This window comes from Raphanus sativus, chromosome 5 (genome assembly GCF_000801105.2).
Source record: "Raphanus sativus cultivar WK10039 chromosome 5, ASM80110v3, whole genome shotgun sequence".
Taxonomy (NCBI): Eukaryota; Viridiplantae; Streptophyta; class Magnoliopsida; order Brassicales; family Brassicaceae; genus Raphanus; species Raphanus sativus.
The window spans coordinates 26468919-26493589 of NC_079515.1; the positions used below are offsets into that span (position 1 = coordinate 26468919).

General features: G+C 31.8%; 4 protein-coding genes and 1 non-coding gene across 9 annotated transcripts; 3 read left to right on the forward strand and 2 right to left on the reverse strand.

The window, feature by feature from the left end:
* Nucleotides 1-161: 161 nt before the first annotated feature.
* LOC108856782 (uncharacterized) lies at nt 162-2551 on the forward strand. 4 transcript variants are annotated; one of them, XM_018630663.2, is made up of 3 exons: nt 162-509; nt 620-818; nt 973-2551. In XM_018630663.2, the coding sequence occupies exon 3, from the start codon at nt 1052-1054 to the stop codon at nt 2372-2374; it is 1323 nt and encodes a 440-aa protein (XP_018486165.1). In that variant the 5' UTR covers nt 162-509; nt 620-818; nt 973-1051; the 3' UTR covers nt 2375-2551. The 4 variants fall into 4 exon arrangements, with proteins under 4 accessions (XP_018486165.1, XP_018486164.1, XP_056842439.1 ...); XM_018630662.2 differs by having other exon boundaries at nt 620-746; XM_056986459.1 differs by lacking the exon at nt 620-818 and having other exon boundaries at nt 162-475.
* A 304-nt stretch (nt 2552-2855) lies between these two features.
* On the forward strand, nt 2856-2937 carry TRNAS-GCU (transfer RNA serine (anticodon GCU)). Its single transcript has one exon. It is a non-coding gene; the product is annotated as a tRNA-Ser (tRNA).
* Nucleotides 2938-4775: 1838 nt separating this feature from the next.
* On the forward strand, nt 4776-7562 carry LOC108856696 (E3 ubiquitin-protein ligase SINAT2). 2 transcript variants are annotated; one of them, XM_018630560.2, is made up of 4 exons: nt 4776-5033; nt 5818-6137; nt 6219-6605; nt 6917-7562. In XM_018630560.2, exons 2-4 carry the CDS (start codon nt 5919-5921, stop codon nt 7235-7237), a joined length of 927 nt encoding a protein of 308 aa, XP_018486062.1. In that variant the 5' UTR covers nt 4776-5033; nt 5818-5918; the 3' UTR covers nt 7238-7562. The 2 variants fall into 2 exon arrangements, with proteins under 2 accessions (XP_018486062.1, XP_056842500.1); XM_056986520.1 differs by lacking the exon at nt 4776-5033 and adding an exon at nt 5090-5134.
* A 128-nt stretch (nt 7563-7690) lies between these two features.
* Nucleotides 7691-10006, reverse strand: LOC108860187 (putative metal tolerance protein C3). Its single transcript, XM_018634091.2, has 8 exons — nt 9878-10006; nt 9562-9764; nt 9295-9485; nt 8969-9167; nt 8683-8861; nt 8458-8608; nt 8229-8365; nt 7691-8056 (listed from the first exon to the last, which is right to left on the reverse strand). Exons 2-8 carry the CDS (start codon nt 9743-9745, stop codon nt 7880-7882), a joined length of 1218 nt encoding a protein of 405 aa, XP_018489593.1. The 5' UTR covers nt 9746-9764; nt 9878-10006; the 3' UTR covers nt 7691-7879.
* A 7618-nt stretch (nt 10007-17624) lies between these two features.
* LOC108859962 (zinc finger protein GIS) lies at nt 17625-18657 on the reverse strand. Its single transcript, XM_018633863.2, has one exon. The coding sequence runs from the start codon at nt 18578-18580 to the stop codon at nt 17846-17848; it is 735 nt and encodes a 244-aa protein (XP_018489365.1). The 5' UTR covers nt 18581-18657; the 3' UTR covers nt 17625-17845.
* Between the last annotated feature and the right edge of the window lie 6014 nt (nt 18658-24671).

The following is a 24671-nucleotide window of genomic DNA, read 5'->3' on the forward strand; positions in this document are numbered from 1 at the left end:
ATAGCTTGGAGACAAAGCTTAACTTGGAGTGGGGAACAAGTATATCTAGGACTTTCCATATGGACATCACTACAATATTTATAACATTTTCAAGATTAAAGTTTATAAACCATAGAGAGAAGTGCACATAAATAATAGCTCAAAACCTTTATCCTTTCTAATAATAAGAAAAAAAAACAAAAATGATTCCCGTAATTCCCTAGCCGTCCGATTCAGATAATCGCGTGGAACTTAAAACCGGTCTTAGCCTAAACCGGAGCGTACCAGATTCCTCTCCTTCTTCCTTCTCTCTCTCTCTCTCTCTCTCTGCTTAAGCCAAATTAGACAAAAGATTTGGACGTTTTGTAGTAATCTAAAAGGTAGCCAATTTTCCCATTGGCGTTGTCAGCTAAAGCTTCAAAGCTTGTCCTTCTAAGCTGATTGGTCAATCAACCCATGGCCTTATGAAGTTCACCTTCCTAATCCCCAGCTCCAGGTCTCGTTCATTCTTCTCTTCCCAGCTCCTTGTGGTAAGATTCGTATCGGTTTTCGAATTTTTTTCTTAGCTTAATTTCGCTTGATCGAGAGTCGATTGTTATTCATGATTCATGGTATTCCCCAAAATTTGCGGATTTCTCAGGCGGAGGGAAATTGAGAATTTAGGGTTTCACGATTCATGGTATTCCCCCAAAATTGATCTTAGAGTTTGCTCTGTAATGGAATAGCGCCTCGTCTCTCTTGTAATTGTCGTCTTCTTCTTCTTCTTCGTAAGCCCATCCCTTATCATTTGTATCTGAGAATATTCCATTCAATCCCCACGCCTCTTAATTGCTTTCACGGTATATATATATCTTCATCTGATAGTGAATTCAACTCTTCTTCTATTGTAAAGCTCGAAACTTTTTTTTTGCTATATCTTTCTTTCTTCATTACCAGTCAACTTGTGAACCGGATAAGCTTTAGTATTGGCTCATTTGTTTCTATTTCTTGCAGAATAATAAAGTTCCCCACCGGGGTAGAGACTTTGTCTACCACAAGTGAAAGAAAGAGCCTTTAGTTGTTTGTTTTATTGATGGGTGAGGAGTTAGCTGACACGATGAACCTAGACTTGAACCTAGGCCCTGGTCCCGAGTCAGATCTCCACCTTCTGTCTAACGAAACTGTCAACTTGGCTGATTGGACTAATATCACCCCATCTCAGAGATCATCCTCTCAAGCTACTGTGACCAGGATCAGAACCCGCCATAGGACGCGTTTCAGACAGCTTAACCTCCCCATCCCTGTTCTCTCTGAAAACCATGCCATGGATATAGAGCTTAACCAGTTGATGGGAACTGGAGCTGCTGCTTTGCAGACTGGGGAAGGTAGTGAAAGAGGCAATGAGGATCTGAAAATGTGCGAGAACGGGGGACAAGCTATTGGAGACGGAGAGAAGAAAGGGGATGTTGAGAAGAGCAGTGGCGGCGGTGACGGTAACTTTTTCGATTGTAATATATGTTTGGATTTGTCAAAGGAGCCGGTTCTCACCTGTTGTGGCCATCTCTACTGTTGGCCTTGTCTCTTCCAATGGTTACATATCTCTGACGCAAAGGAATGTCCTGTTTGCAAAGGAGAGGTGACTGCTAAAACGGTGACACCGATATACGGGCGTGGGAACCATAAGAGAGAAGTTGAGGAGAGTTTATTAGATACCAAGATCCCTATGAGACCGCATGCTAAACGCATCGAGAGTTTGAGGAATACAATTCAAAGGTCTCCTTTTACTATACCGATGGAGGAGATGATTAGACGTATACAGAGTAGGTTTGAGAGGGACTCAACCCCTGTCCCTGATTTTAGCAACCGCGAGGCTTCAGAAAGAGTGAACGATAGAGCCAACTCGATTCTTAACCGGTTGATGACTTCTAGGGGAGTTAGATCAGAGCAGAACCAGGCTAGTGCTGCAGCAGCAGCAGCAGCAGCTGAGGATATTAATCTAAGTCCAGATATTGCTGCTCCTGATCTTGAAGGAGAAACCACCACGAGGTTCCATCCTCTGTTGATCAGGAGACAGTTACAGTCACACAGAGTGGCGAGGATCTCGAATTTCACTTCTGCATTGAGTTCTGCCGAGCGGCTTGTGGATGCGTATTTTAGAACTCATCCGTTGGGGAGGAACCACCACAACCACCAAGAGCTAAACCATCATTCTCCTGTTGTGGTTGATGATAGAGACTCTTTCTCAAGCATTGCAGCTGTTATAAACTCTGAGAGTCAGGTGGATACTGCAGTTGAGATTGATTCCATGGTCACTCTTTCGACATCTTCTTCGAGGAGAAGGAATGAGAATGGGTCGAGGGTTTCTGATGTAGACAGTGCTGATTCTCGCCCTCCTAGGAGAAGGAGATTTACTTGAAACAAAAGCTTTCAATCTGTTGGAAGATGATGATGATGATGATGATGATGAGGAGGAGGAGGGGAGGAAGAAGATTGTAACTGTATTTTTCTTGTTGCTTGTTGGTTTGTTGTATTTTGATTTGTAAGTTTCTCAATAGGGATGGTATTTTTAATCAAAATTTTATTATCTTTTCTTTTTCTGAAACTTTATTGTGATCGAACCTGGCCATAGTTTCTCAAACCCATTGAATCCAATGTGGAATGTGTTTCTTATCCGACTCGTAGTGGACTATTATGCAGCATGCATTAAGTCTGTTAAGGTGCATATGTAATCATCTTTACACATAAAACGCCAACCTTCAAATTGGATTTTAATACTTTTATAAAATTGTAAAATCACTAATAAAATGTATAATAAATTAATGCAGTCGCATGTAAACTCAATTTTTGTGAAGTTAATATTAGATTAAATAATATTATTTTAATTATCCTTTCAACAAGTCGCTTTGGCCGAGTGGTTAAGGCGTGTGCCTGCTAAGTACATGGGGTTTCCCCGCGAGAGTTCGAATCTCTCAGGCGACGTATTTTATTATTTCTTTTTGAAATACAGTATTAGTTTCCCCTCACGCGACTTTTTGTTATCGGGAAAAACCAAGATACTTTGAGCAGTGTACATGTCACATGCGCGCAGCAACATCCGACACGTAAATTATTCTTTTGAATGATCTAGTCTCATATGTTTTCTTGTCAATTATTTCAGTGCTAGTTAGAACATCATTGTTATTTTATAGCATAATATTCGTATTTTTTGGCAATATTTAAATCACCGCACAAAAATACGATCCCACAAAACGGACATCTTCAAACCATTTTCGGGCTTTCAGCATTTGAAATTGGAATAACTTATATAAGTTGTAAACTAGTAATGGTCTATTTAACTCAAAAAATGTTGACAAATTCTTAAAAAGTTATAACAAGTCTAAATTCGTGAAGAAAATTACGTCAGCTGTAGGTAATATATATGTAGAGCTTTAATCGGTATAACGTAAAGCCAAATTTAAAAACAAAGAGAAAAACAAAATGAAAATGATGTGTGCGGGAAACGAGCGTCGTCTCGTTACTCGAAGCACGAACTGGAGCCAATAAGATACTCTTTAAAAAAAAAATCAGTTATTAGTAGATCTTTTCGTAATTGGTCATTGCTTTATAATTTTCTCAATAAGAATTGACTTTTGGAGTCTCATTTCAACGTCTTTACCTGCTCTTTACTTTACTGCTTCTTTTGTTTTTACCAATTACACAACTAAACTAGTATTTTTTTATTTTTCTTTTGTTTGTACCCTAGAATTTTAAAACATGAAAGATGTGAAAAAATAAGAAAGTAGTATCTATCTTATTAAAACAGAAACATTACAACTTCTTCTAGGTGGATTTTTAAGTTGGACCTTATGTAATTAATGTTATATTAATCTACTTATTATTAGACATGCCTTTTTATAAATAATTAATATCAACCATTACCATAGTTTTTCACTTCTTACCTTATTATTATATCCATTACGCATATTTCCTTATATTACATATATTTTACTATAAGCTAGATACATCCACTAGCATATTATACTATAAGATAGATTATTAATAATACATTTACTAACATATAATACTATACGACATATTACTAATAATACAATATATTATCTGTATTCATTAATTTGTATCTATCAATATTAGCAACACTACGAAGACGACTAACTCTATACTTTGGACCTATAAACCATGATATACTAATTTATAACAAAAATGATATTACTGTTTCAAATTAGTTTTTATAAAAATTATTTATAGCAGCAATTTGTTATATAAGATAAATTTAATCAAAGACCCAAATCTTTTTTTCTGGTTCAGAAAAAAGAGACCTACGAATATATATCATTAAGTTAGCCAAAAATCTTCCGAATAAATAGTAAATCTCACCAACCCAAAAAAAGAATTAAAATATTATGTTTGAAATTTAGCTCACTGGGTTTGGTATAAATCTGTTCATTTCAGGTATGAGTTCTTCGAGTTCTCAACATTTGGATCTAAGTAGATATTTGATCTTTTTTTTTCCGGGTCGATTTTTTTTGGTTCCAGATCATTTTAACCTTTTTATATTATAAATCTTAAATAATATATAACATGTATATAAAATATGTGAATCGAAAGATAAATCCGCGCAGGCGCGCGGATCATGATCTAGTTGCGTTGTAAGTTGTAACGCAAACGCACCATGAAGGAAGAAAAAAAACTCATACTAATAATTATTAAGATAGTACAAAATCTAATAAGTATACATAATTGAAAAAAGGAGCTTATAGTAGTAATATATTTCTACTAAAAAAAGGAACAAACACCACCATGGTTAATTGTGATGATTCGGTGTTTTAAAAAAAAGTGGAATAAAAGACAAAACAGGAGAGACCACCACCATTAATGACTTTCATCGATACCAACAACAAGACATGACCTCCTCCGCCTCCTCCCGTCTCTTTTCATTTTCTGACTAATCCAGATATCTTTTTTTTTTTTCATTCTTTCAAAAAATCCGTCGATTTCTCGTTTTGATTTTGAATCCGAAACAAAGACAAAACACCGGTAAACACGTGAACGTGTCAAGTCTGCTGTTTTGTTTCCAGGTAATAAATCTTCATTCTTCTTCTTTTGAGTTTGTTTCTGGCGATAAAAGATCGAGAATTCTGAAATTGGGATTCTCAGGTCGATGATTCATATTGGAAAGGTCTAAAAACTTTAAGAATTTTTGAGAAAACCCTTACTCTGTTTTGTTGCATTTGAATTTTTCGATTCATGTATGGATTGATTTAATTTTTTTTTATTTCATACGGCAAATAGAATGTTGGAGATTTATCAGTTATGATGATTATGGGTTTGCATTTCGTGAACACCCTTCTGCTTAAAACGTGGTTTGAATTTAAAAATTAAAACTTTTTTTTTTGTTTTTTTGGTTAAACCTTGCTTGCTTGCACGATCTTTATTACCTGTCACAGTGTTAGATTTTGCTGATTCTAGTTATAGTTAGATTCATTATTATGTTTTTTTTCTGTCTATTTAGATTGAAAATGATTTGTATGCAGAGAGAATATTTTTTTTGGGTTTTGTTTTCTCTAATGATGTTTGATAGTTCTGCGATTGATTAAATACTGTTGAAGTCATTGGAGGTCTAGCTTTTAGCATTGTTTATAGCTTTGGTACCCATCTGAAAGTGAATTTAATGTTTTTTTTTGCTTCAATTGTCTGTTTACTTTTGAATTGTTTTGCTTTATACTTTAGTTCCTTATTATGAAGCTAACACAATCCCATAAATCTACTTTATTTTTCTCAGCAAGTTATATGATTGCTAAGTTTGACATGTGAATCATATAAGCTTATGTTGTTTTTGATTCCTTTTTTCCCCTCCTGCAGAATAACAAATAGATCTAAAAAAGCAAATCATCTGAATACAAGTGAAAGAAAAAAACAAAAGGCATTTCACGCTTTTTGAATAAGGGAACTAGACTCACACGATGGCTCCTGGAGGCAGTGCTTTGAAAGAAGTCCTTGAATCCACTTCAACGGGAATGGACTACGAGGTCAAAATGGCGAAAGTGGAATCTAATAATAGTAATAATAACAAACCTACAAAGTCAGGGAGTGGGAAGTACGGGATGCATTCGAACAATGGTGTTTACGAGCTTCTTGAATGTCCAGTGTGCACAAATCTAATGTACCCTCCAATTCATCAGGTTTGTCTCTCTCTCTCTCTCACTTCGATCTCTCTTTTTTGTAATTGCAAAGCTTTAACGTTTTGTTTTTAAATTCTACAGTGTCCGAACGGCCACACCTTATGTTCAAACTGCAAAGCGAGAGTGCAGAACACTTGTCCTACGTGTCGCTACGAGCTTGGCAACATAAGATGCTTAGCTCTCGAGAAAGTTGCGGAGTCCTTGGAAGTTCCGTGCCGGTACCAGAGTTTGGGGTGTCATGACATTTTCCCTTACTACAGCAAGCTTAAGCACGAGCAGCACTGCAGGTTTAGGCCTTACGCTTGCCCTTATGCTGGCTCTGAGTGCTCGGTTACGGGTGATATCACCACGCTGGTTGTTCATCTGAAAGATGACCATAAAGTGGATATGCATGACGGATGCACTTTCAACCACCGTTATGTTAAGTCAAATCCACATGAAGTCGAGAATGCTACATGGATGCTTACGGTAAATAACATTCTTGTTTCAATATGTTGTAGTTGTCCAGAGCTGTCTAATAGCATTTGCAAGTGGAACGGTAGAACAGAATCCAAATCTAAGAAAAATTACGATTTTTCAAAAATAATTATATAAATTATAATCTTAAACTTGAACTTTTAGGGATACTAATAAATTAGAATTTTAAAAGAAACTTCAAATGTATATAGATAACTTTAAAAACTACTTCATTATATTGTTAAAATATACAGTTAATATTTTTTTAACTATAGTTGTCTATCACTATTGATTCATGTTACACTCTTTAATTTTATTTCTAGGTGTTCAACTGCTTTGGGAGACAGTTCTGTTTACACTTTGAAGCGTTCCAGCTAGGGATGGCTCCAGTGTACATGGCATTTCTTCGTTTCATGGGAGATGAAAACGAGGCAAAGAAGTTCAGTTACAGCTTGGAAGTAGGAGCTCATGGACGTAAACTAACATGGCAAGGGATCCCTAGAAGCATCCGTGACAGCCACAGGAAAGTCCGGGACAGTCAAGACGGTCTCATCATCCCAAGAAACCTTGCACTCTACTTCTCTGGAGGTGATAGGCAAGAACTCAAGTTGAGAGTGACCGGTCGAATCTGGAAAGAAGAGTAAAAAACCAAGAAAGAAATGATTGAAAATTTGATGTACATAAGAAGAAGCCTCTCAAGGAGAGCTAGTGATCATATATGGAAGATTTGAAATTGGTCGTCTGGTTTTAGTATGTTATAATGAATTCTTCTCCAATGGGGGATGAAGTTGAGATGATGATGATAGTCTTCTACGATGAATCAGTCTGGAGGCAACCATTGCTACCATCTCTGTACTCTTTTTTTTTTTTGTTGTTGTTGGGTTTGTGTGGTTTCAGACAGGGAATGTAGGAAGAGACACATGATTTTGGCTATGTCCTTTTATAAAACCATGAACCAGTTTCATAACTTTTTCAATATTTTAATATTATTATTTTTTGGAAAGTGTGTGAACTCTCCCTTATAAACTCTCAATGCAGATTGCTCTAAGAATAAAAACTTTTGTGTGAAATTTATCACAAAAAGACAAGTTAGCATCTGTCCCTCAAAAAATATTTTATCATTTGAAGAAAATGTAAAATGTCTAGTAATCCAACGAATCAGTTGTTTATTAAAACAAAAAAAGAACTCAAACGGTAAATGAATCAGTACACGAAGAACATTAAATAAGCAAAAGAAAACAAGCAAGCAAAACACACATACATTTATTTATATATGTATATTACTCTCATAAATCATTTGGGATTGTAGAGAAAATAGAATGTTCTGGTTTGTGATGGCATTCAAAATCGAGATGAACAAAAGCTCTTTCCACTTCTGGAAGTTCTTCAAGTTTTATTTGCAATGATTCACCAATTGCATGAGCTTCTTTTAATGGTAAATCCTCTGGAAGTTCTATATCCACCTGCCATAACACACATAAATAACATATGTAAAACATAATTACAAACTAAATAAATCTTATAAATTTAGGATGCAATATATTATGTATCGGTCAAGTGCATTTGGAAATTGATATCTAATTTTTAACTATATGTTTGCAACATGAATGTATATACATAGTCATATAGACGTACCTCGACAAAGTAAAGAACACCAAATGTATATGCACGAACTGTATCAACACGTTTGATGTTATTAGCGCCTTGTCGCAACACTAGATATGTAAACTTCTGTAATACTTCCGGAGGAGCAGATTGTCCGATCAATGAGACTATATACATATATACAAAAAAAAATATTGATAACTAACTCGATTACTGTATTGTAAAGTGAAGAGTATATAGCATTGATTACAGATATTACCTGCATTTTCCATAACGGTCCCTGACCAATTGATAATTGTGTAGATGGCTAAAATAATAGCACCAGCCGGATCGATCCACCAATAAAAAGCATTTCCAAGAACAGCCGCAACCAAGCCAAGAACATTTGTCACCACATCAAAGTAATGATCCTACATCAAATGTCATCAATAAATCCTCATTTTTATATGAAATTATGAAAATATATACACATTTTATTAGTTACCTTTGCGTATGCACGGACTATGTGATTTCTAGAGCTTCTACAGTAGATCCATAAGACAAGTTTAATAGCGGTTGCACTTAGCATGATTGAACATAACCAAACCAATTGGTCCTGGCTCATTTTCTTCGAAGGTTCATTTGTAATCAATTGTTCAGCTGCCTCAAGCAGTACTTGGAACCCTACACAAATGTATATGGTTAATTTAGTATACATTTTTATCTAGAAACTTGTAACGTATATATATATATATATATATATTTATTTATTTATTCAAATATATATATACCAAGAGTGGCCATAACAGCAGCAAAAATGATGATTCCAACGGGTTGAACCCTAAGTTTTCCAATGGGATATTTGTAAATATTTATGTTTTTCATTGACAAATGCGTAAACCAAAGTATTCCTCCCGCCATTAGATCAAGCAAAGAGTCGAGTGTTGATGCTGCAACCGCTATGGATCCACTCTTAATCGTAGCATATATCTACAAGTTATATAACATATGATGAACATATATATGTAGACATCATATACCACTCAAAATAAATGTATAGAAATAAGTCAATTAAAAAAGTCACACCTTTAGTTTCAAAAAAAAAAGAAAGTCACACCTTGAGAGCAAGCAAAAAGATGTTAGCCCAATTGGAGATTTGCATGGCTCGTTCTTCTGCAGCTCTCTCGGCTTGATCTTCCACTTTGCTTTGTTCATCCATGACATATTTTTCTGACCGTGCTACAATACTTTCTACTTCCTCAAAGGATTTTAATGTTGCTAGTTGTCGCTCGTAGTACTCCTTCTCGTCTAGCATTTTTGGTTTAGTGAGAATATCATCCAACTTATACAGTAAGAGACTAAATTTATATGTGTATATACTTACCTCTTTTGAGACCAACGGCTTTGGAGACATCAATGTGGAAAGGGTCTTCCGGATCGATTTTGGATCGAAGTTTTTGAGGTAAATCAGTGAAAAAGTTTGATTTCATGGTAGAAACATTACTTGTTGGCTTGGATTTATGAACCTCAGCCTCATGATCTTTTGACCAAAGCAACGGTGTTTCCATACCTAATTGGCTTCCAATTCTTGAAAAGTATCGTTAAATAAGCATGAGATAAGGCAAGGATAATTTAGTTGAATTTGAAGGTGAAAAAAAACTCTTAAAATGAATTAATAAACCAAATAAAGAAATGCATACCGATGATATCCAGAGGAAACCTACTGTTTGGAGATGATGAACAAAGGATAAAGGATTGTACACAAAGACTGGTTTTATAGATAAATATCAAGAATTTATATGGAATTTAGTTGCTTTTTGGGATTAATTGATAAATTATTATATCAAATAAATATTAATTGAGACAAGACCTAGTACTTGCCCACATGATTGCAACAAGGCTTGTCTAAACAAGAATATTTTCAATCCAACACCTTATTTTAAAAAGAGAAAAAACCTTAGAATAAGAATTTAAAGGTTGATTACTCTAACCATAGATCTTTAAAAATCTTTAAAAGTTTATTCATTTGAATTATAGACATTTCCATTAACAAAGGTTACTAATAATAATAATAAAACTTCACAAATGCATAGAAATATACATTTAATATATTATACAATACACAGTATTATAATATTATATAATAAAGATAACATAAATTATATATAATAAAACAAAATACATACACACAAATTTTAAAAAGTTACATATAAAATACAATAAAATTTAGAAAGTTAAATATGTAATAATTAAGTGTTTATGTAATTTTCTTTAGTTAGTGTTAAGTTTGTTTAATATATTTTTATTTGTGTGAGCTTTATTTAATGTATTTTTCTTGTATGAATTTTATTTAAATGTTGTGTATTATTTATTCTATCCTATTTTATTTTATTTTGGTGTATTTAAATTATTCTAAATTAATTGATGTATAATGTATTTATGAAAAAAATATAAGGACAAAAAGTAGTTTTAAAGATTTGAAATTTGGTTGGAGTTACGAAAAAACTTAAAATTTGAGGATTTAATGTCGAATTGCAAATGTTTTCAACGCTTCAGGGCCTGACTAATTTAACTGCAGCGGTTTCGTTTGCGGTTGCGGGAGTTTACGGGTGCGAATGGTTGTGGTTTCAAGCGTTTTTTAGAGATTTATACGACTGGTACAACGGTTAGTAATTGTTGGGTTTGCAGGACTCTTATAACTGGTAAACTACCAAATGCAACATCTATTAAATAATAAATTAACAATATTTATATTTTATATAATTATAAAAATATTAAAAATTATAAAAATATAATAAATATAAAATTTATATTTATAAAATCATATTATTAAATTTTAAAATTTAAAATTTATAGAAAATATTTTTGGTTTGAAATTTTTATAAAAATTAAAATATAATATGTATACATTACACAATTTCTATTATTTCAATTTAAAATTTTTATTGGATATTTTTAGTATTATTTTTATTTATTTTGTTTTTAAAGAAAAAAATTATCTTCCCGCAACCGCCCGCAATCGCAAACGCTAGCTGGAACCAGCTTTTGATTTTAAGAGGTTCGGAGCGGTTTCGAAACGCCAACAACCGCTGCGAACCGCAAAAGTTGCGTTTGCGGGATAGCGGGAAAACCAATCATGCCCTTAATCAAGAGCTTCTTGCTCCATTAACGATTTTGTCTTCAGGGTAAATGACAAATGTCATTTTCGTATTGGCTAAGATGAACCAGCTTTCCGAACCGTAGTCTTGGATTATAATTGCATCAAATGAGTGTCTCAACAAAAATCAAATTTAGAATCTAACTACAAGTATAAATGAAACCTTCAAATTCAAATGATGAACGGCCTGAGATCCTTGGAACATGTGAAGGGGTACTATTATTATTTAAAAGTCATCCAAATAATATACAAAACATCATTTGACAAATGAAAGCATGAAGCTATAGAGATCCCAAAGGAAATTATGTGAAAATATATCGTCGACATCCTTTAGAATTTTGACCTAAATATATATAGCACATGAACAATTGTATGATGATACATATAGATCTGTAATAATCTATTAATTTGATACTATATTATAATTATTTTGTAAACATCACATAGAATAAACATATATCCACATATGATGTTTCAAAAAAAAAAAAACCACATATGTAAAGCTCGTTCGCTACGAACTTCATAAATCCTAGTCAAACAGTATTACATATATCTAATGTATACATTTGGTAATACATTTATATGCCATCAGGAGACTTCAGGAACATGCCTGGAAGCTTACTGATTTATTTATCCCCTTGACATTTTCTTTGAGAAAGGAAAGCAATTAGAATCATGTAATTAATGAAGCCATAGTTTTGAAATCCGACCCAGATCCTTCGAACTGATAAATTTGGTGATTCGGTATGTAATCTAGTTTGGGTTTTTTAAAAAAAAATATTTTTATTTTAAAATTTGATAAGATCTACAAAAGTTTGGTAAAACCTAGAATTCGGTTACCAGTTGAACTACTGGATGAACTAATTTGTAAACTTTAACTATTATTTTTGAATATTTTTCAGTTACATTATTATAATTTGTTATGTACTTTAATTAAAAATTAGTTTTTTGTTTTGTTTTTTGAAATAAAGTGATCATATGATCAAGTGAATTATGAATCTATCCATAAAACTAGTTGATGATGTGATTAGGTATTAGTTTGTTCTCGATAATCTATTATAATTTAATGTTTCACTTTTGGTTTATTTTTGATTTAAAGTTTCACATTAGATATTAAATATATTTAAGAATTTTAAGCCTGGATAAATTTTTATTATATGTCATAATTTTTAGCTTGTTACAAAAACTGTTAAATAATCTAAATTATTTTTATTTTGATATTTTGTATGCCAAAAAATACTTTTTTATATATTTTCAATAGCTAATATATTATTTCATAACAAAACCAACTAATTTATTAATGTGCGATTTGCTTGCCATCAATAACCCAGTGGCTGACTAAATTATCCGATTCAGTGTTCGATTCGAGTTTAAAAAAAATACTTGAAGCTTATTCACTATTTTAAACTAGTGCACATGCAACTGATCATCGGAAAATTAATTATGTACATGTCGATGCTCCTCACAAAAAATGATCTAACACACCATTATCTTATCGTAATATCTCTCAAACGATATCTGTAGGTTGAATAGTTTGATATATCGTTCTCTGACATTTCATAGGGTTAAATCGTCTATTACTACCCGGCGTATTTATAAATACATTGGATTATATAACGTATGTAACCATTAAGATTATGCATTTTATACGTTAAATTTGATTCGATTTGTTATTCATTTTAATTCGATTAAAAGAATCGGATATTCGTAAGTCTCCGAAACAAAGAAAATATTTAAAATTTGTTAAAAGTGAAGCAAACCACAAATATTAAAAAAATTAAAGACAAATATCCGATCCGCTCCGATTTATATAAAGATATCTATGACTAAATATATAGTTTTAAATGTACATTCTTATATCATGTGACAAAAATATACAATCTTATATAATTATTATTTGAACATATAATGATATTAATTTTTCTTATAAAACTACTTATAAAATTAAGAAAAAGTATAAAATCTTTATAGAAAACTATAATTTTCTAAAATTTATTAATTTTAAAAATTAATAAAGCACATAATTTCATTCATTTTTATTTTATCATTTCTATTATGTAAAATATTTTATAAAAAAGAAATAAAATTTTATATTTTTTTGTAGATTTACTTGTATTGAAAAAAATTGATAAATTATCCATAAATATCTGTGAATATTTACAAATATCCATAAATTTCTTGATATCTATTTTTCGAAGCAAAACAAATTAGAAAATTAGATATCCATAAAATACGAAGGAAATCATAAATGCCAAAATATAGTATTATCCAATCCGTACCACCCCTAGTAACAATCTTACTTCTAATCTTGAAAGCGATTTATCAAACGATGTTACAAAGTGACGACTTTTTCTAGTTTACATATTTAACAAAAGAAAAAGTACACTAAAGATGGTCTATCAAGGATTACGGATGTGCAGCAAGAGCTTCTCAACTTTGCATGTTGAGATGAAATGTTTATTTTGGCAGCCTTATATATTAGATGGACTGTTCGGACTTAGTCGACATGACTATAAACTCAATAGATTGACCAATATTTACGATAGAGATTGAAGTGTTCCAGAGATTATATGAGAATTTCGAATATGTGAAAATATCTCATATTTTTCAGAGTAGGAGTGGGCGGACTGACGCGTTAGCAACAAAAGCAAGAATAAAAAGTTATATTTTTTCAATGTAAATCAGAACTAGCCAGACAAAAATGCTGTTCGGAGAATTGTTAGTTTGAAATCTAAAGATAGATGGGTGATGACAGAAAAAGGATCTACAGTATTTGCTTTACACATAGATACTACTTGATACTCGTGAAAGTAAACGAGCTTCAAATTAGCAAGTCCATCGAAATGGGCTTTTATAGGTTTACACGGGATTTCTAATATTAAGCCTGATTCTTGAACTGATAGAAAACAGGTTGTTGGTTTGGGTTCGTGTTTGTCTATTTCTTGAGTTAAGTAGGCCCAATTAAGAAATCAGGACACCTTAATTGAGTCTTATTGGCCCTAGCTGAGAATTATGCTATTAAGCCGGCTAGCACGACTTGGATCTTATTGAGCCTTGAAATTGGGCCTTTTCTCACTGTTTTTTTCTCCCCGTTTGGCGAAGGTGTCTTGTATTGCTTCTCATCTCTTTCCTTTGCTTATAGGTGCGGTGCCTTTGTATACTCAGGGAACTGTCTGAGGTACGTTTCATGTGTAAGAAACATTTTATGATTGATACAATCATTCTTTGATAATTTCAAAACGTCCAAAAGAACAGGTTCATGGTTTTTTACCGGTCATGTTCTGGTTAAAATAATAAAGACCTCTGTGTTTTCCATTAAATTTTCTGCTTATTTTCACCTTTAACAATAGAAATTGAAGAGCACTGTCCTTTTTTTCTTTAACACAAACTCATTGCTCGTACAAACCAAGGTCTGCTATAACTGTTGATCTACACCTGTTACATAAACGTGATAGGTGAACTTACAATAATATCACATTCCCACCATATTCATTAATCTTGTGACTCTGTCATTACAGAATGCAATATTAAAAATTTGAGATAGTGGTGGTTTGATACTATCTGCTATCGTTACATGTGTGTTTTTTTTTCAGTAGTATCAGTGACTTTTCAGAAAGCACCTGAATTGTATAACTCTTTCTCTGAATATTGACATTTGTTGGTTAGGCACTTCAAAAGCTTTTCCCAACTAACAGTCACCTCATACTGATGCCTCTTCAAGTGCTTCACAATAATGGACTTCTCTGTTGTTTAGTCATGTCATCAAAGTGGCACACACCTTGTGCTTGAACCTAGAAAGTTTTAGCTAAACTAAAGTCATGAATAGTTGCCAAATAAACAACAATATGTACCTGCAGCATAATTGTGGATATTGATATCAAGCTTTCAACATCTCTTAATCTATTATGTTACTGTGGAAGCTACAGTTTACAGTTTAATATATATTAAATCTATTGTCTCTAATACTGTTTCTTTACCCTCTCCAGGGCTTAATGCTACAGTTGTTTGATTCACCACAATATCTTCTTGTTCCCAAGCTTTAAAATAGTCATAAAACTACATGAGCCTCGGTAGAGCTACCTTTACCTATGGATTGATCAGCTTTGGCTATTATAACTTTCCTAAGAGTGATGCAAAATCACCAAAAGAAGAGCATAAAAAGAAAGGATACAAAACATAGAGATGATGAAATATAGGAATCAGAGGGAAACAGTCATCTCAATTATCCAACCACATGGTCTTTTGCTTTTAACCTTAACTTTACCACCAAACCTTCAGTTAGTGCTCTGAGATGTATACTGTTCGAACTATCATACTCAGTTTTGCTACTTTTTTTTTCCTTCTAGGGGTATGGGCCACTGTTCTTTAGATTCTACCAAGTTCTTTTGCACATCTTCAAAAAACAACTGAACACAAAAAGTGGTCCTATAAGATTTATATAATGTCTTTACTTGTGCCTCTCTTCATCACCTTGTCCACTCATCACATGCTTCCTTCTCAATTGCAGTAACTGGTGGGTCCACTTGTAGCTGCGACTGATGTGAAAGTCTTTTGACAGCATTCTACTAGTAGATAGTTTCCTTAAACTTCCTATTATGTGATAAAATACTAATGTAATTCCCAACTAGTACTGTTTGTAGCTGAGGGAACTGTTCCGGGAGGACATATGCGTCATTTCACTCTTTCTGTATCATTTGTTTTTGATACTAGCTAGCTACTCTTGGTGACAATTGAAACATCCTTATTGCAAAAGTTATGTTCAAACTTACCTGTCCATAAAAGAATTGTCTAAAGAACCTTATCTCTTCCCTTTTGATATACAGTCTGAAGTTGCAGCATATGGTCCAGGAGTAAAGTATTCAGGTCAGGAAAATCAAATTGTCGCTTTCTACAGCCTCTCAAACTTATCTATTGCTTTAGGTTGGTGTCACTGACACTGATCGACAATGTTAGTTTGATCTTATAGCCATCATGCTACAATGTTTAAAGATATAAACGGTTATAGAAAAGTACACGGGAAGAAGTTTTGTGATGTTGCATCTAACTGCAGTTTCCTAATAGAATGGCTTGCATATCCTTTTACCATTTATTTTCATAGGAAACTTGATCGAATCAGATTAGCTCACTTCTAAAAAGGAAGCATATAGTGTAACCATCACGAGTTGTTTTATATTGCATTATACTGGTGTAGGGTGAGAATAAATGCTTGTTATATTTTGTGACTAAAGTCTTGCCACTTGTGGAAATTCATATGGTCTTCTGGATCCTTGGCCCAAACACAAACCGTTGCTACGTTTCCTATATATGAATGTTTTGATTTGATAGTTCAACATAATAAAACTAAATGCTTGATTAGGTACAAGGATTTTTTTCCCTTAAAAACCTTTTCAGGTCATTGCTATTCTCTGATATCTTGTAGGGTATAATTAGATATGGGTTCAATCAAAACCTGTCCTTTTGAATGCAACAAGACGGACCCGTCATACTCATTCGCGTTGGCATCTATTAAGTGGAGTCTACGGTATGTGAATCGCAACTCTTTTAGTTCATTGATAACGATATACATATATATGTGGAGAGAGAGTGTTCTTTATTCCTTTAGTTTGCAAAAAGAAAAAAAAGGCACAAAGTAGAAAGCTTGAGGAACTTTGCTTTGCTTTAGCTTCTTGATTATGTTCTTTACTCGAAATTACAAAGTTAATAGAATAGAAACATCATGGACAGATGAGAAAGCTCTATCACAAACTCTACATATGTATTCAATGATGGACCACTTCACTCTCTCTCTCTCTCCCTCTCTCTCTCTCTCTCTCTCTCTCTCTCTCTCTCTCTCTCTCTCTCTCTCTCTCTCTCTCTCTCCTCTCTCTCTCTCTCTCTCTCTCTCTCTACCCTTTTGTCTTCACTTACCCACACGCACCAAATCATCATCTGAGCTTATTACCATCTTGAGTTTTATTATTCTTTTGTTAAAATCTTGAGTTTTATGTTTTTACAAGCTTTATTACCATCTGGAGCTTTATTATTCTTTGTTAAAATCTTGAGTTCTTAGATGAGTCCACTGAAAACTTTGTATTCATCAAGATGTGTTTTTCTGTTATCCTATTTTGAAAAATTATAATTGAGTCGCTGAGTGGTATTAATTGAATATTCATTACTACGACTGACCATTTGTCTCAGTTTTGTCCGAAACAATAATGTTCGAAGCTGAATCTTCAAAGACATATATAATTAATTAGCTGTGGACACGTGAAATGATAAAATTCACTTCTCTAATTTACGCACGTTTGGAAAAAAGAAACAGATAATTGAGTTCTCATTATATATAATCGAGGAGTATCAGAAACATCATCAATTTTTAACGAAATAAATTACGTTAACGTAAGATCTACACATCGTACATTTTCTCATTCAGATGCCTACCCATTTTATTTTCTTTCCCTAAGTTACATAACAATCTTACATATATTACTAAAGGAATTGGTCAAAACATGTGTGAAATAGATCTGTAACGTTAAAGATTTAGATCGAGACTCACATGATCTTGCACATTAGGGCTCAAACCATACCGGTATGAGGACATGCGGTTCTGAGCTGCGGAGCCATCCACTTGTAAAGGTGGATGCGACTGAGAACCGGCCAAGGACGGTAAACTTGAGTTATCAGAAGAGCCATAACTAGTAAACGCTGGGTTTGAGTTATAAACGCTTCTAACGTTGGAAGATGAAGGCGGTACACGCCATAGACCTAATGGACTCCCATTGATCGGTCGTGTGTGATACGAGGAGGACGGTCCTGGACCTGGAATGTGTCCTCCATAGAACCTAGCAGCCGGTAAAGATGTGCTGCTCCACGAAGGGTAGTGACGGTAACCATAGAGATTCGCGTCTTGATGATAAAAATAAGAGGAAGCACCGCGTTTGGCGAGCTGGCGTTCTCTTTTGTGAGCGTTTTGGTGTCCACCTAGGGCTTGTGAAGTAGGAAAGTTTCTAAAACAATAGTGACACTCGAATCTCCTGTTGTTGTTGCTCATGCTATTGTCCTTACCGTTATCTCCGGTTTGGTCATCTTCTTCATCTTCTTTGTTTTTGTTATCGGAGTTATCTCCAACGGTGAAATCTTTTCCGAAGAGACGAATGGGTTTAGGGTTCTTATCTTTGGAGGGAGGACGACGGAAGAAAGGAAGCTGGGAGAAAGATTCAACGTCCATGAAATTTTGAGTTTCTCTTCCTGCATTTGTTTCGTCCATTGAGAGAGAGAGAGAGAGAGAGAGAGGAGTGATGCTTTAATATTGGAGTTGTGGGCTGACTGTTCCAGAAAGAAAGACAACGTTTATATAGAACTGATGTTGTATTATCTTGTTTGTCAGAAGGTTGATAACATCTAAATATGTTCTTAAAGGTTGATAGTTCTAAGGCTTAGGATTACCATATAGCAACATCAAGTAATTTCGCTTTTTCAAGTTCATTATGTATTATGTGTTCTTTGTAAATTGTAAACACATATAAATCTTCACGTTGGTAAAAATCTGACGTTTCAAAATATTTTTTTTTGTTTGCTAGATTGTAAGTCTGATGTTAAAACATATTTTTTTTTAAGTTAGACTTTATTATCTGATTGTATTATACCATCTGCAGTTCTGCACAGTGCACACACATTTTTGTTCTATTAATAAAAAATGATATAAAAATATGATAATAATAAATTAAATATGAATGGATCATTTCATTTTCGTAATAATAGTTACAAGTAATGCTCTCCCTAACTATTAATTCTTGTTTCTATTATATTGTTTTAGGGAAAATCCCATTAAAAACCTCTAAAATGGTCATGACTTTCACTTTAAAATTTCAAATTTTAAATTTCCATAATAAAGTTTCAAACTAATAACACTCTTAACAAAAAATAATGATAGTGGCTTATGTGTTTCATTATTATTATGTGGTGGACATATTTATAAACACAGTTGACCTCATGATTAATTCTATTTATTTTACTTAAACATATCCCCTTCTTATTATTCGAAGAGACCATTTGATAATTAACTTTTAGTTTCATGTGTTATTTTCAGTTGTGTCATTTTCTATGTGTCAATTCCATAAACTCTTTCACACCCTATATTAAAAGACCATTTGTTAACTAGACAAATTACAAAATTTGCCATTGATCATTATAATATAACTTAACTAATATACTATAATCTTCTTCACTATTGACAAACAACAATTAAAACATCTACGATTAATGATATATTCTGACTACTTTCGGAAATATATTTATTACTTAGTCTACTATATAGTTTTATACATAATAAATTATCAAGGCATATTGTACTTTCAGAATATATTGTAGGACTATATAGAAATCGAATATGACCATGAGTTTTCACACGACGATGTATTAAAAAGTAACCATTATTATTTTTATAGAGAAACCTAATTTATTTCTTTGGAAACTGTTTTTATATAGAAACCATATTTTATTTCTTTGTCAATGTTTGAGTCATTGTGGCTTATATGCAACATAGTATATATATACAATGGGTTTATAATATGGTTTTAAATTATATTATTTCCCTATTGATGATATCTTTGTACTTTTGAATCATTGTTTTAAATTGCCATAAAACGATCCAATATTATTTTTTAAATAATGATTGCTTCACCTTTGCTATAATTGTTTTTATAGAGAAACCAAAATTTATTTCTTCACAGAAATGTTTGAGTCATTGTGGCTTATTGAGTTGCATTATAGTATTTTGATTCAAGGGGTTTATAATATGATTTTAAATTATATTATTTCCCTATCAATGGTACCTTTGTACTTTTGAATCACTTTTAAAAATTTTCATAAGACGATCAAATATTATTTTTAAATACCAATTGCTTCTCCTTTGCAATCAATAACTATGTTTAGTAATCGATAACTATGTTTTGTCAATGCAATATTTCTTAATGCAATATACTATTTGATTGTTTATTGGCAAACGAAAATATGAATTGTCTTTACAACGTTAATGCAATAGCAGAAAATATATTCCAACGTTAATTAGGTCATTGATTCTTTTAATTTAGGTGTGTAAAGATCAAATATGAATTGTCAATCACATTGTTAAAAAAAGAAATATCAATCACAATTTACTTGTGTGACCTAATGCATGATCTTAATAATATATCTATGTTAATTATGGTATTGTTTCGAAAATTAATACATGTCAAAGACCAAATTTGAATTGTCAATCACGTCAAATTAAGAATACAAATTTGATTGTCACATATTGATTTTTAAATTTAATAAGATTGACCAAATCCTCAGTTTGTTTCATATTATACAACAATATTGTATAGTATTTAGTTGTAAGTTTTTTAAAATATAATATATTATGTAAAATTTTATTCTTTACAAAATTCATTAGTTACAATTTTTTTTTAAATTATAAAATTTGTATATCAATTTATATGTTATAATAAAAGCTTAGTATATAATATGTGATCTACGTGTTTTTTACTCCATCTTAATCTCTTTCAAACTAAATTTGGTATGCAATTCAATATGTTTGACCGAAATAAAGACGGTAATTGTTTCCTATCTAAAATATACATTCAATTCATTGATTATTTTTACAAACGTATCAATCAGATCTAAAATTTTGGAGTCAAGTTTGGAATCAATTCATAATCTTCACTAACTGATTTTTTTTAAAGCAATCAACTAATTTTTCTCAATTATAGTCGCTGAGAAACAAATTTCCATATACACTTCGAGATTCAAATTTTGCGTAATTTGAAAGCTGCATTTTTTATTACAACATGTGTTAAGGCAAGTTTTCAAGTATTTTGTTAATATTTTAATACTTCGAAGATCATGATCAAATTATGCATAAATCATTTTTTACGAAATGAGACGAAAAACTAATGAAAGAGGTATGTACCTACTACAAAATACTATATTGGAATGATTTAATTTTTGAATTCGACCAATCTTAAAACTATGCAATATTTGAAACTACATATATGTTCAAAATTATTAGTCTCAGTTAGAATAAAAAATAAAATTGACAATTATTTATGAAATACATTCAATTTCCGTAAACATTGCATATATGTTTCTCTTTCCACAAAAAATATGTATTCAATTCATTGATTGATTTTACAAACATATCAATCAGATCTATAATTTTGGAGTCAAGTTTGGAATCAATTCATAATCTTCATAAATTAATTTTTTAAAACGATCATGTAATTTTTCTCAATTATAATCGTTGAGAAACACATTTCCATATACAATTCGAGATCCAAATTTTGCGTAATTTGAGAGCTGCATTTTTTATTACAATATGTGTTAAGGCAAGTTCTAAAATAAATTATACCGCAAGTTTGGAAATATTAATTAGTAAATATTTACTATAATTTTGGTGATTTGTTTTCATCATTAAAACCCTAAACATACAGCAGCTTCAACACATTTTCTCACCACGTCACTTTTTTCGAATCATTATTAACAAAACTAGAAGTACACTAGGAAACTACCAATGGCGGATTTCATTAATTTATATAATTTTTTGGTTACTTTTATAGATTCACTTTCACGAACTATATTTCAATCACACAAAACAAATAAACACAAGATTTAAAAAACTCTGAAGCTTATTTTATTTATATATCCACAATTTCGTTGAATCTTTTAACGTGAAATAATATGTAATATTCAATGTTTTGAAAACCGACCCGGACACTAAACCGGACGACTACTGGGTCACCAGGTCACTGGGTCGACCGCGGATGAACCGCGGATGAACCGTGAATTAATAAATGAATTAATTTTATTATATAATAATATATTAGCTAATAAATAAAAAACAAAATATAGAAACTAAAGTTATTACTTTCTTAATATCATTAAAACATAAAATAATAGTTTGGATATGTATATATTTTATGTTAAATAAACATTTAGAATACTTAACTTTTATATTTTTATTTTTATTTGATATACAAAATATCAAAAATAGTTTATTACATGTAACTAGTTAAGAATTATGACATCTAAAAAATCAAGAATAAAATTCATAAATATTTAGGTCTAATGTGAATAATAAATTAAACTTCAAATCCAAAATAAACTAAAAGTAAAACAAATTGTAATAAATTGTAAATGAGCCAGTAAAGGTAAGGAGACGAAGAGAAAAAAGAAGACGGCAATAAAAACCTAAATTTTTAGTTGCAAATTTAGAATATAAAACACAATAAAAAATATAATTAACAACTAAAAAGTTATATATTGGTTCAACCGGTACCGGGTTTTGGGTTTTAGTGGGTTTTAGCGGGTTTTTACGGGTTTTAAATTTTGGGTTTTTCACAAAACCCAACCCGGATTTATTTTGGGTCACCGGATTTACCGGTTCAACCGCGGATCCGGGTCGGGTTTCAAAACACTGGTAATATTTGTGCTTATGATTTATACCTTTCTAATACTAATATATTTAAAATTATAATTTTATTAAGTTATTTCATCATGCGCTGTTATCACCTAGTATTTTGTTAAATTTTGTCCTTTTAATAAAACAATTTTTTTCATCATCTCCTCTTCGCTGCAAGGTAAATAAATAAAATTTATTATAATAAACAATTTATATACGAATAATATATCAACCTAGAATTATATTAGAGTTTTTTGGTCAGCAAAAAAGAAATATTTATTTTTTCAGATTTTTAAGACTGTTTTACGCAACAATCCAATTAGAAATTTTAATTTAATTTATCTATAAATTTAAACAAAATTGTGTATTGATAACAAACTAATTAATTTAGATAAAATATATATTTAAGTAAAACTAATAGAATTAAGCATATCACCTCAACATTGTTTATAATTATGTCTACCATGATAATAAAGAAAATACATGAACTACTTTGATAGTTTTTGTTGAGCATATTTACTAATTTGAATGTTTATTATGTAAATTTAAAATTTGACAGTTTAAAGTAGAAGTAGTGACCACATTGGAGGTTTTTAATGGGATTTTACCATTTGTTTTATTTGAGGATCTATATATAGAGACTTAAACGATACGTGTGGATATAAATAAGTTAGCTTTTCCATTCACTTTCCCAACGAGAACATCTTCTCTTCAAAATCTTTTGATCCGTCTTCTCGTTCCTTCTTTTTTGCTATGTTCCTCTGGTTCTATGTTATCTACTTATGTTTCTTATTAATTTCTCACATGTGGTTCTCAAAATACTGGGACATAAGACAATGATTATTCAATGCGAATCTCCCTTATATCTTCCATTAATATTTCCCTTTTAGAAAATTAAACCGAATTAGGACATCAGTTTTTTTTTTTGGTTTAGTAGGACATCAGTTTTGTGCAAATTTTATTTGGATATTGATCCATTTCTATTAAATAAAGAATTTAGTCATAATTTTTGTTCTACTTCAGTTTACAATTCAGGTTTCGAGAAATTGGAATTCGATTAAAAACTCTCTCATCCTATAACAGATTCAACATCGATCCTTACTTCAACTAACAATATATAGGAGTTCAAATTATTGTTAGGAGAAACAATAAGATATCACGATCTAGAATTAATGGAATAGACACATCAATACATCATCTATGTAGAAGACAAAAGTTTTTTTTTTTTTTTGATAACCGTGGGGATCCTAAAAACTTTCTAAGCACAAAAATTAATTTTACGAGGTCCATAAAAATTCGGATTTTCTTGCCAATTAAGGCGTGTATGGATGGTCAATATTATTCGGGATCAGAGCAGAAACTCCAGCTAGAATACCCTTTACCTCTAGACCAAGACGATTTGGTTAGAAAAAAAAAATTTACTGTAAATTTCTGATATAAAAACGAGTTGCCAGTTATTAGGTAAATATGTTCATTACCAACAACATACAAACATACATGAAGTTAGGTTTGGACTCTTTTGAGCACATATAATTTCTCTATTCATTAATATATACGTACGCGGGATGCTACTATTTATAGAGGTAAAGAATAAGTCTTCTCTTTCTCACGGACAAGCTTTTACTTCTTTCATCTCTCTCTCTCATGCGAAATGTTCTGTAGAGAGTACTTACATTTAGAGAAGTGGTCCTTACATGCTGATCATTCAATGTTGATAATCAACTTGTTGATGTCATCTATAAAACTGAATATATGTGTGTGGTCGTCATAATCATGTATTAGTCAAATAAGAACTATGTATATTCATCATTAAAATGTTTCACCATTTCTTGTCATAAGAACCGTAAATTAGTATATTGCCTTGTGGATACTATATTATGTGTGGTAGACTAAAATGACACAAACGTTGCGAAGAGATTAT

Bases quoted from the DNA above. Each gene is read 5' to 3' on its own strand.
- LOC108856782 (XM_018630663.2), top strand. From the start codon at position 1,052: ATGGGTGAGGAGTTAGCTGACACGATGAACCTAGACTTGAACCTAGGC.
- LOC108856696 (XM_018630560.2), top strand. From the start codon at position 5,919: ATGGCTCCTGGAGGCAGTGCTTTGAAAGAAGTCCTTGAATCCACTTCA. The intron at 6,138-6,218 runs GTTTGTCTCTCT...TAAATTCTACAG, and splicing joins TGTACCCTCCAATTCATCAG to TGTCCGAACGGCCACACCTT. The intron at 6,606-6,916 runs GTAAATAACATT...TTTTATTTCTAG, and splicing joins ATGCTACATGGATGCTTACG to GTGTTCAACTGCTTTGGGAG.
- LOC108860187 (XM_018634091.2), bottom strand. From the start codon at position 9,745: ATGGAAACACCGTTGCTTTGGTCAAAAGATCATGAGGCTGAGGTTCAT. The intron at 9,168-9,294 runs GTGTGACTTTCT...TATAACTTGTAG, and splicing joins TCTTTTTGCTTGCTCTCAAG to ATATATGCTACGATTAAGAG. The intron at 8,366-8,457 runs GTAATATCTGTA...ATATGTATATAG, and splicing joins GACCGTTATGGAAAATGCAG to TCTCATTGATCGGACAATCT.
- LOC108859962 (XM_018633863.2), bottom strand. From the start codon at position 18,580: ATGGACGAAACAAATGCAGGAAGAGAAACTCAAAATTTCATGGACGTT.